Below are 12,506 nucleotides of genomic sequence, written 5' to 3'. Positions count from 1 at the left end.
TGATGGATCAATAAAACTCACATCAGAAACATAATCCGGACGCAAGGACCTCATCTTACACAATCCTTTCAACGACTTATCGTATTTTAAAGACGGAACACTAAAACCGTTAATATTTGAAATGCGAAAAAAATAATATCCTTTCCCCTACATCCTTTTTGCTTTCCATAAGCGGAAACGTCATTTTATCAGTTCAGTTTTTTTGCGTCCGCATCCCGAGCGAAGGCGATCGATTCATATCGAGTCGAGACGATTACTGATATCTCGGATCGGATGTCGTATCCGTTCCGATGTTACTCGATACTGGATCTTTGCTGACACAGCTTATCATTGTTCAAGATAAGGGTTATTGTGAATGAAATTGAGATTGGGTTACGCAATAGTGTACCTATGTTGATTTCTTATTTCTTACTACTATGAAAATTTCCCCATATCCTTCTTAACACATTGAACGCCGTGGTGGTCACCGGTGACCGACGTTAGCGGAGGATTTGCCTTCAACAGTTTTCTATTGGCAGTCAAAGACTTAAACAAAGGTGCTAAAAATATTGCAGAAGGCTAAACTGCATGTTTCTAAGTACTAAATGCAAAAGTTACATTTATAAAACTGGTTAATATGTCATGCAAATTTCATGCAAAATAACTTTTTATACCGATAGCAATCAAAACAACACCCTCACACATGCACAGAAGCCACAAATTACAATACACTGACATTTTCCAATATCCAATAATACAATAGAACTCATAATAGTTAAGGTATAGGTTGTATATAAAATGGATAGAATAGAAAGAACAGCGATCCGTTGAAATCTGTTTTCACCCGCGTTCTTTGTGCAGAACACCCTGTATATGGGTGTATTGGGTTCAGAAACAGCTGACGCCACAAAAACCACCCTCTTCCTTTATCTACAGCTACTATTCAATTGAAGCACACTTTTGTGAAGTTTTTATACGAAAATATTATTAGTTTTTCTACCCCTGCCTCTAGATAATGTTATGGAATTTCAAGCTTGAAGTGCTTTGTAAAGTATTTGTGAAAATCGATTAAACTAACTATGGGTTGGCCTAATTCGTTTTTTTTACCTTGTCACGTGTATTCATATAAAATGTTTACTTTTTAATAAATTATATTGTCAGTAAATATTTATGACACATTTATCAATCGTTGCTACTATTTAACACTGGCATGTTCCAATTATAAAATAAAATAATCATTGAATTACTGTTTAGTCAATACTTATACAAAAGCAGTTTGTGTTTAGAACAAAATATTCAAAGAAAATAAAAGAAAAGTTTCCAAATCCAAACAAGCACCAAGGTTTCTAACCGGCCAGTATTCGATAGGAATATTCGAGTAGCAACCTTTTTTTCCTGCCACATGTGCACGGTTCGTTTCCCAAGCCTGCACAGTGCACATGGCACACAGGAATTTGACACGCAGATGTTCGTTCCGCCACAGACATAATAAAATACCTAATAAATATGGCTGACTTGCACTTTAGAAAATTGTTTCATTCCGCCACGCGTTATAAATAAAATTTCTGCTAGTATAAATTATGGAACCATTATAATATTATCAGTTAAAATTACAATCTATCTAAAGAGATAACATTCTTTAGTATCATTATAATATAAGACACTTCTCACTATTTACAACAATGGTCTCGTAAAAAATAATCGTAAGAAAACATTAAGAAAGTTGTGACATCCATTAGCGCACGCGCGTGTGAATTACCGTGCGCCTGCGCTTGTAAAGATCATCATGCCATTACGAAATGTCAAGCCTATAGTTACACTCTGTAATACAATAAACATACATTTAAGTATAGCTGTAATATTACTTTATTTTACACAATTCCGCAACATTCATTACTATTTGCCAAAACCCAAAACTGTCAAGTATTTAGAATTACCAAAAAGTATGTTACTTTTTAATAGGCTTGGATTTATGCCAAATGTCGATGATAATATAAATCGTTGTCATAAACTAACGTTTTAAGAAAGTGCCAAGCACTGTAATAAACCTAATGAGAGTCAATCCCATATACTTATACTTAGGTAATTTACCACATGAATGCAAGTATGTAATGTCATTTTACAAGACAAAGGTAGCTAATATGACTGTATTTAAGTACACCAAAACTAATAAAACAGGTCATATAAGAGAAAAAAAGTTGTAGTAGTACCTAATAAGTTACATAACACGTTCTATTTACTACGTACAAATTGAAAAGCAAACAATCTGGTAAAACAATGTGTAAAATCCTGCCTTAACAAACGGCAGCCGACATTCTGCGTAATCGCACGCAATCCAAAATTGCATCAAAAGAATTCCTACGTTACGTTACTAACCAGTAATAAAAATAAGTGGATATCTTCACGCCATTTTTAAAGCTAATAAGTTGGCGCCACATACCTCAACCTAGCCAGATTGCAAAAGGACTTAAAACTTACCTATCTACTTACATTGCGCACCTAAGTTTAAGTTATTCAGTCTTGTAATCATTGCCCACCTATCACAAATACCAAAGACACCACAGTCGTTTAATTTAAATTTATGCTTTTTACTAAAAAGGTTATATTTCTTCTTAGGTACTTCCAATAATACATTTAAAATTTGGAACGCGTCAAAATGCGCGCCATAAATCGAAAATGGCGGCCAAAGAGAGTCATCAATTCATTTTACGATTACTTTTTTAAGACGCAAGTCATAGCTGTTTGACATTTTGTTGTTGGAATTATACGAGGGAGATGGACGAAATGATTTTTATTGCGAATTGTCGTACGGATCGAAGTGACTCGTTGATCGAGTTTAATGGCTCACTTCACAGGTTAATTCGTTTACGGCTTTCGACAAACAGTAATGATGATTAAACCATAAGTTCTCAGTGTAATAAAGCATTAGTCACTGAAGACAAATTGGAAATACTTTCGCCAAATTAAATTTATTTACAGAATCGTAGCAAGTTTTACATTGCATGCATTCTTAGGTATTATACAATTGAGGAAAATCTAAATTTAAAACATTCCTTACCACTAACGAATGTTTCTAAGAACACATTGATACCAACACTTTTTGGGTTAACTACGTTTTTTATTAAAACATAAAAATCGCGTATTTCAAATCTTTTCTTGTCTTGATTGTATGTCATAAAGTTTGACCAAAATCAGTAAGAGCTAGTAAAACACTTATTTATGTTGACATAACACGGTAAGATTTATAATTTTGCGTGTGGCCATAAAGTTGTAAATAAGAACATTGCCACATAAAATAATAGTGTCCAATATATCCTTGCCCCATTGACATTAGATTAAAAAATACCCAACTATATAAATATCATTTATCTTTATTACGAAGTAAATATTGCTACCACACTCAGTTTAATACTTAAAAAAATAAACCTATCTACAAATAACCATCCAGTTTGCATCTGTCCGGAGCAAGCCATTGCCATTTATTGGACGAGAAAAATAGTATTAAAAAGACAGTATTTTTATATTTCTTTTAATTTAATGCCTGGTTTTATGACAACGTATATTGAAGCGTCAATGTCAACCAATACTTAGTTCATTGGCTCCACGCATTGATTTACAAATGAAATTCTAAATACTATCTGAGCAATGAATTGCAACATCTGCAAATCAAATGAGGTAAAATTGTTCCTCGCATACCGCATAAGACGTGTGTTCCTGCATACATTGCCGAGTTTTTGCATAACATTTGATAATGTGTGATACCATATCTCCGATAAGTAGGTTACGTATGTGAGTAATGTCATGTAGGAAACAAAATAAAATTTGGAATAACTAATGATAAATTCGAGACGATTCTGAGAATTTTAAGCTTGATGTGGTATTCACATTTAGTGGATTATACAATTGTATAGTTCAAAACATAAGAATTAAGCTTGTTGCCATTGTTTGATATACATGTTACCGAAAATCCAAACAGCGGTTTTTTATACACAGGCAATGTAGGCATTGTAATTTTTCTAGGTCAATTTGTACACATTACATGTATTGGATAAGTTCTGTAATCTATTGTAACATTCTGATTTTGATCTTCACTTTTATCAAAACCTACCATTATATCAATACAACAAAATTAAACGCAATTGACAACACGGCCTCATCTAGCTATTTGAAATATTAACGTGTAAAAGTGTTATTTTATGACCTATTTACAGAAATAAATATCATTTATCATTTATCATTTAACATGGATGGCATTGACACGCAAACCAAAATCCAGGTTTTAGAGACCAAAGTGAAATAGTATTTTCTTTTTTGCAAACCGAATGAAATGATTTGAGATGGAGAAGGTCACAAAAACATTGTTGACTGGTTTCGGTGTCAATTTGGAAACACACTAAGTCGGCTAAGTCCATTAGACCGATGTATTTCTGACATTACAAAGCCTCACTAAACGGTACCAACGGCACTTCACTCATTCACTACAAACAAAATATCCTATTCAAGGTGGCCTGCCTAGTAGAGGAGGCGTAGTCTACACGACCTAACAATTACAAGAACAAGTACTTAAAACCTAAGACCTGAATCAAAAACAGACTTCAGCATTTAGAAAGGTGTCTTAAAAGGTGAAAGTCATGCTTTCATGCTTCGCAAAAAACTCGCATCTCGTCGCGGCCTTGCCAAGGTGAGTGCAAGGGGGACATAACGGTGCGCTGCGCGGGCGCACCGGCCCCCGCGCACCACGAACATCAATTTTCATACACCATCGTCGAGTTTGGCATCCAACGAACGTTCCCACACTATCGATCGTACGTGCCGCACAACATAAACAGCGATGTACACGTCCGAACCACGTGCCTCGTCGGAAATGAATATGGTTTTTGATACACTTCCTTTCAATACTGTCGTACTTAATGATCATCTAATATGGTCATCTGTGCTATAAAGTACGGTTCAAATTTCATACACGTATATCATCGGCTATGGGAAAGCTATGTAACGGTAGCCTGCCTTATCGAGGAAAGGACTGTTAGACATTCGAGACGTTATTTGTAAACAAAGGTGTAACTCTGTAAAAGTAATTTCACCGACTAATTTGGTATTTCATAAGTATTGTTACATCGTACTGTCATCAACAATAACCATACTGTCATCATGCTCTACAATCTAGGTTGTAATCTTATTGTTCTAAAGTAGGGTAACTACATTGATGGAATTTTCAAGGACGGTCTCTCGTTATGACAGCCCAATTAAATAATTGAAGCGTATGATGACCAAATTTATAGAGCTTACAAGGACACTACCATTATGTATTGCGAATTTATTCATCATGAATATATGTTTCGTAATTTTTGACATAAAATTTCAAATAGCAGGTCTTATTAAATTATGTATTCGTGAAGTAGACTTAGAACCACATTTCTGCGAAATAACTAACCGTAAGTTTCGGTACATAATGAACTACTTGGCATTCAGCATGCATACTCGAGCTGCAGCTGCAACTACATAAATGTCCCCACTCTAACAAACTATTCACAGGGACTTGACTTAATCAAAAAGAGTTAAAGACTTACGATTTGGCTGATCTCGGTGATAGGTATCGGTGTGATAGTTTTATCCGAACTCTGGGGGAGCGATGAGGCGCTGGGAGTTGGCGACACTCCTGGGGAGGACTGGCCATTCCCGACGCTTTCCTTAGACGTGCGGTTTGGAGACAACCTCGCTGGAAAGCTGAGGGTCTTCGTCCACTGCGATAAGCTACGCACCATCTTGATTGTTCATAAGCACAACACTCGTTCACTGAACTCTTTATGACGAGCGACACGTGCGCTCGCTGACACGGTCCGCGGACGAATGAAGAATCGAGGAGGGCAACAAATCGTACAGCCTGTGCAAGTTGCGACTTGACCGGGGTGGTGGGGTGGTGGGGCGCGTCAGCAGGGTGGCGATGTGTGCGTACATGCACTTGGGAGTCTCGGACTCCGGCCACCTATGGGTTTTGGGTCGGATTTTCTTTTGTTTATCGGATCGCGTCGGCTACTTTGCGGCGCAAAAAGTTTCGAACGATGATCGCTCGAGTCGTTGTTATGAATTGGCAGTTAATTTACAGTTGGCTATGCTGATTTAAGTTCAATAAAATCTGATTAGTCACTAACTAGTTTGGTAGGAGGGGCACAAATTATTTATTGTTGTCTAAAACGTTTACGCCTTTTCTCTTTTTTATTGAATGAAATAAGACAAAAAATGTTTTCCTATTTAGGTAACGACAAAAAATACTTCCTGAAGTAAACTTAGTCCATTACGTATTTATTGCGAATTTAAGTGCAACAGAGAACTGCGGTGGCAGTTTAAAATATAGTAATACATATTTTGTTTAAAATAAAGTCTTTAGTTCCCGTACTCAAACAGGCATTAGAGCAGTGACTTCAAGCTCATATACCTCACACATTCATTAGAATTAGCAACGGCCTATAAACGCAGAAAATAACTGCACGTAACGAGGGTGGCACCCTTCGCGCTGCACGAAAACTCCCGAGCGTGCAAATATAGACTGGTGCCGAACCGCGGTGCATACTCGAAGCTTTGCAATCAATTTTTCAAATATAACTGACGTTGCCTATAAAGCATTCAAATCAGTCTGTACTTTTCTTGAACCCTTTTTGCTGTAAAACGTAGGAATAAGTGTATTATTTTGACATTACTATCTTTAAATGGGACTGGTGTTAAAACCTTCCCAGTATATTAGCAACAAATACGTATGACTACGCATTTTTTAAAGACTGTGTTAAACATTTCTTTCTATTATTAATACATACTTAATTACAACCTCAACCGAGACCACAAAAGACGACATATGCTCCATCAATGCGACAATAATAATGTCGCATTTCAAAATTCATGGTTGGTTCAAAAGTTACAAAAAAACATTGACTCTTATGTTTTTTGATAAACATGGGGTGCTAAGACGCGAATCCAGCACAATGGGTGCGCAGGATTGCGTGTCGCAACTTCCTGAAGCCACGTGCGCGCGCAGCTGACGCCGGAACCCGCAGCGTATGCGCGTTAAGTGCATAAATTTTCGAGGGGTTCGAAGGAAACTATGAGTGGAATAGTAAGGAAGCTTTTGTTTTTACTTCCTTTCGAGCTAATACTTGGAAGATGTTCGCGTTTTTTCCATGTTTTTTTATGTCTTCATTCAGCTTGCCATCAATCTGATCCTTTCTATATGATAAAAATTAAATACTACCTCTATTGGCACGTGCACCGCTGATTTGTTTTTCTTTATAACGACTTAATTGTTTTACCATTTTTTTTATTTCATCCAAATTTGAAATCCATTGGAAATCTTTTGTATTTAGAAATATTAACAAAGTAGTCCATTTCAAATAACCTCATCTAACTTAGACAACCTCACAAAATGAGCTTCTATAAATAACCCATCTTTGGTCCAAGCTCCTGTTTATTTTACATCGCTTAGCTTCAAAGATGGTCGACAAAAAAGGGTCATTACTGCCCCTTTGGCGTAAGTATGAGGGTTAGATGAGCCCTTGGACCACCCTTACCCTATTGTATTGTTCTTGTGATGGGGTTGGCAGATCTGGAAGTGTGCTTCATGTTAGCACGGTTCCTATTGATTTTAGATCTCCATTGTTGTGAGATGAAAACGTAAGTGCGTATTCCAATTATAGTGTTTCGTACGTTGTTTAGTAAAAGCTTCTGAATAGATCCAAGTTTTTAATGGAATGGGGAGTGTGGGAGAGAGAGTTTTGGAAAATGTTTCCCAGCAAATAAAATAGAAGGGTAATACAACACAACAATGTGTGGGTGAACCATGCTTTGGCACGAATTGGCCGGCTCGACCGGAGTGATACTACGGCCTCACAGAAAACTGACGTGTAACAACGCTTGCGTTGTGTTAGTGAGGTTACCGTAGGCCCAATTCCTAACCCCCAAAAGGCTAGTAATGCACTTGTAACGCCTTTGGTGTTTCAAGTGTCCATGGGCGGCGGCGATTGCTTACCAACAGGTGATCCGTCTGCTTGTTTACTGGCTTATTCCATAAAAAACATAAAGTTTCAACTTACCCTTTTAGCCAAGTATTGCCAATTTTTGCAGCTTAATTTTTGTCGCTTTTTATAGGGTGTTATAATATTACCGTGATGTATAATAGAGTGACTAAACGGCACTATGTACTGGTAGCTTCACTATTAGCAAATATATTTAGGTAATAAATAAAAAAATGTTAATCACAAATGTCCTTGATAGATTATAGAGCCTCTTCTGTCTAGATTAGAATTACTGATTACAACTAACGAAATAATCGATGCGTGTGATAATATAGGCATTTTATTTATCACTACTTATGTAAAACAATTTGATTTTATCTATGTTCCGCATCGGCCTATCACATATTTTTTTGTTGCAAAAAGGACGACGAACTTACCTAATATAATTTTATATATTACGAGCATATATTCTAGCTAACCTAACCTATATTATTTATGTTTCTTTATACGGAGACTTAACCAGAAGTGTTGTGTCTAATAGTTACTCTTAGGTTAGGTAGTACGAGGATACCAATGGAGCAATTGAAACGCTCACAAGAATGGGGTTCTTAATTTAAATTCTGAATTATCAAAATTTTTTGTTGTTTTTGTATGGCAACCAGTCTCCAATACAGTGTTGTCGACTATACTGCCAGTGTCGAGTGATAACGGCTAATTAATAAAGCGTCGAATTTTTACTTTCTGGTGGTAAAAATTAAGAGATAATTTGTATTCATTAGTTCTGCAAAATTTTAAACAATGTCAGCTGTTTTAAAAACAGAACAAGAAACGAAATGCGAATGAATGAATGAATGCTTGGATGCCCAAATACGACAGTCTTGCAACGCTCGGAAACTGAATCCAATCCACGATATTACTATTTGGTAGTTTAGTGTTTGAAATAAACAAGTAGCAAGCATAAATATGGTGAGCGATAAAATATATGATTGTTACAATACAATAGGTACATAATGAACTATTTAGTAACTAGTAGACTACTGCCTACATAATCAAATTACTATGTAGCCCCATTATCATCTACGATTGGTAGGCACAGGCCACAGGATGACAACAAATATCTGCTATAGAATTTAAAAAGCCCACGATTGTGTCTGAAATGAGTCATTGAATGCTTATAATAGATATTGACGGTACAATTGTCAAAAGTGTTTAAAATTCAGTCAATATTCAATCTTATTGTGTAGTTAATAAGTTATTTAAGTGCGGAAGACCAATTTCAAATGGTTTATATTATTTACCTACGTTGTGTTAATTGAAAACAATCTTAATTCTATTATTGACTGCCTTTCAATCGAGTGTAGTTAACAAACATGAAAGTTTCGTTTTGGAATCATAAATTAATTTTAAACGACCTGACTATGGTCGCAGGGAGTCACTGGATGCAGATTGCTCCCAACTGACGTCCCGTGGCTGATATGATGATGGCGATGAAATTAATTTTGATCTGACTCTAAATTCAAGGCACTTTTATAAATCCTTCAAACATGGAAATTAACACTTAAGCTTTTGTTATGCGTTATTATGTTAAAACAAGTAAACAGAGAGTTCTATTGTTCTTATTGTTTTACAGAAAAAGTAATTAAACTATTTATCCGTATCCGTATATAGAACAGTTTATCCGTGATCATGGCGCTTGCAACAATACCGAAATATCGGAAACTCATAAATATTGAAAAACATGGTAAATATCCCGTTTTAAGTTTCAATTCTAATTAAACATATCAATAATAGGTACCTTTGTATGTATTCTCGTCTTGTCTATGTTTTGTCAGCTATACCGCGATAGGTCCGTTTGACTGACTGCCAATACTCCGCAGTACCGGATACGAGTCCTACGTGGTCGGCAACGCAATCAACCAAACTAACTATTGCGCAAATCAAAACAAAATCGAAATGATCGTTTGTTTCCTTTCTGCCATTCGATAGACATTTATAATGTTTATTTATTACTCTTTCTTGTACTTCCGTGTGAATTGTTCTTTTTTCTGTTTGAAGGATTTTGTGTTATGCATTACAATTAGGTTTTATTTTACATACCATCACATTCAAGCAAGACACCGGCTATCTTGTAAAAAAAATGATATGGTAATCGAAATCCCCGATCCTTGAGTAACCAACTAATCTTTAATTTAAGGCATTTACTATGAAGTATCTAGATTTGATAGAATCATAAAAAAATCTTCTATGAACTAGGCAGTTACATATTACATTTAAGAGTAAATTAAAACGTTTCAAATTGAAGTTCCTGCCTAACCCAGTCAGAAATACTTGTGCCAACATTCTAAGAAGTAACAATAATAAGTTAAACACGCTTTTTCCTTGATTAATAAAAACCGTACCGGTACTGTAAGCCATGTTTCCATAATAATGACGTAGTACCAAAATATCGTGTCATATTTGTTTTGCTGTTCGATGGGCCATTTAAAAACAAATGAAAAATATAAACTATCACCGGAAACAACAATTGGTATATTATAAATCGAAAATTCCAATAAGACTGACCAAATCCTGAGAACTATGCACTTTTACGCCTCTGGTATCTATGGCCGGCGGCGATTACATACCATCATGTGATCCGTCTGCTCGTTTGCCGGCTTTTACCATAAAAAAACTTTCATAATTCAGTAAGTAAGTCACAAGTCTAAGAAAGAAACATTTGGCCCTAAAAAAATATTATTTTATTCTTTCTTAACTCGCAAGGGATTAAGGGTAACAGCCAATAATTAATACGCACACATGTCTAGTACTACAACTGTTTATTGACTATTTAAGTCAATTTACCCAGTAAAAACGTTAACTATAAATATAAAACTTAATCTCTACTTAAAACAAAGACTTGTAAAATGTCAGTGTGATTTATCCGCACTTACGGAAAATTGGGGTGACTATACGTTTTTTTTAATAAGTGGGATAGGTTATCTGCATTATTTGTAATACGAGTATGACTATGAAAAATATGTCGTTTTGTTTCAGAAAAATAATAAGATTATGGGAATATTGGAACCCATTTTTCTCCAAAATTAATTATATGAATTTATTATGCAAATAACATGGGGCTCAGAAGCTACATAAGCTACATGATAGTTATATTAGTGCATTAATTATGTTGTAAATGTGTATATGAAATTATCGAGAAGAATAATTAAGAAAAAATATCACCTTTATAATTTATTTGCTATTATCATACTTCTCACATAATAAATAAAAACGTGATATTTTTACATTGTATTATAAATAGGTACTCAGCTTCGTAATTGTGGTACTTTGGTTTATCCCACAGATGATAATATGGAAAACCAATTGTTTCTTAAATGACATCCATCAAATCCCATAGATCTTTTTTATCAAAAACCAAGATAGAAAAATACATTTTAACCTACCTTATAGTGAGGTTGAGTGGAAAAGAATGACAAAGGACAGTACCTCCACAAATTTTGTGAGGAGTACCACTTTTCCGAAAACCCATAGTCACCCCATAAGATTGTTAGACAGGGGCACCTAATTATTAAAAACTAGTAAACGCTTGTTCAAAATTAGTTCCCTGTCAATCTGCCCATCTATTTCTGTGCCTCGTAAATTACGTTCGTATACCGTAAAATACTTTGGCGAAGGCGGATCAGGATAATTAGTTTACTTTGAACTCTGTTTAAGTTTATTTTGAACATTTTGAAAGTGATTTAACCAATAGATGAATGATCTATCGTGTGTTTACAGTTCCTGAATTAATTAAACCATATATATTTGTGTAAGTATGTATATTTTTTTCCACTTGAGCTTTTCTTAAATTGCTTGCTCCATGCACCTACGACTGGTTTTGCGCAACCTAAAGGTTTGGCTGGTAGAGAGTGCCTACGGTAAAGCCCACCTCATGTACACACTCAGTGCATAGAGAGTTTAATAAATAAATAAAGGTAAAAAGCAACGCAGTGAATAACGGGGAGGTCTTTGTTCAGCAGTGGAAGTCTCTCGGCTGGTGATGATGAAAAACCAACATCACTATGAACGCTTGGCTGCCCAGTAACAGTAAACATAACCCTTTGGTAACTTTTCTAACCCTTTTGCTAAGCACTCTTTAGTACTAAAGGATCCATAGGCCGTACTTTCGCAGTCCCTATGCGTACTGAAATAACCTCACTAATCTTTATTCCAAATTCTATAAAACAATGTTTCAATACATTTCACTTGAAACTGCATCTGCAATAGTGTTTTTAATCGCATCTAGGATACAGTGTCTATAAGAGGACATGTTTGTGAAACCGGACAAGACATGGCCGGCTGTTGGTCGCTCGTTCCACTACTTGAACAATTGTTACTTAACTCTATTATGTTACGTTACTGCACATGCATTTTATGCCATTTGTAACAGAAAGTACTGGAAGTGGCCAGGAAGGTATCCTATCTAGGAACTGACAAGAGCTTTTTCAATTTTGTTTTTGATCATTTGATTATACTTTCTTGATCAGT

The 12,506-nt window shown here is 35.6% G+C and overlaps 1 protein-coding gene across 3 annotated transcripts in view; it reads right to left on the bottom strand.

The window, feature by feature from the left end:
* The window catches only part of LOC118267022 (TNF receptor-associated factor 4), a 99,938-nt gene that overhangs the window by 22,898 nt on the left and 64,534 nt on the right, over positions 1-12,506 (bottom strand). Inside the window, exon 1 of one of the 3 annotated variants that reach the window (XM_035580756.2) lies at positions 5,550-5,846. The exons of the other annotated variants lie outside the window; for them this stretch is intronic. Within the exon in view, the coding sequence (XP_035436649.1) occupies positions 5,550-5,744 (195 nt within the window). The 5' untranslated portion in view covers positions 5,745-5,846. Of the gene's footprint in view, positions 1-5,549; positions 5,847-12,506 lie in introns of those variants that run through there. 3 annotated transcript variants of the gene reach the window in all.

This window comes from Spodoptera frugiperda, chromosome 23 (genome assembly GCF_023101765.2).
Source record: "Spodoptera frugiperda isolate SF20-4 chromosome 23, AGI-APGP_CSIRO_Sfru_2.0, whole genome shotgun sequence".
NCBI lineage: Eukaryota > Metazoa > Arthropoda > Insecta > Lepidoptera > Noctuidae > Spodoptera > Spodoptera frugiperda.
This window is presented reverse-complemented; position numbering and strand designations above follow the sequence as displayed.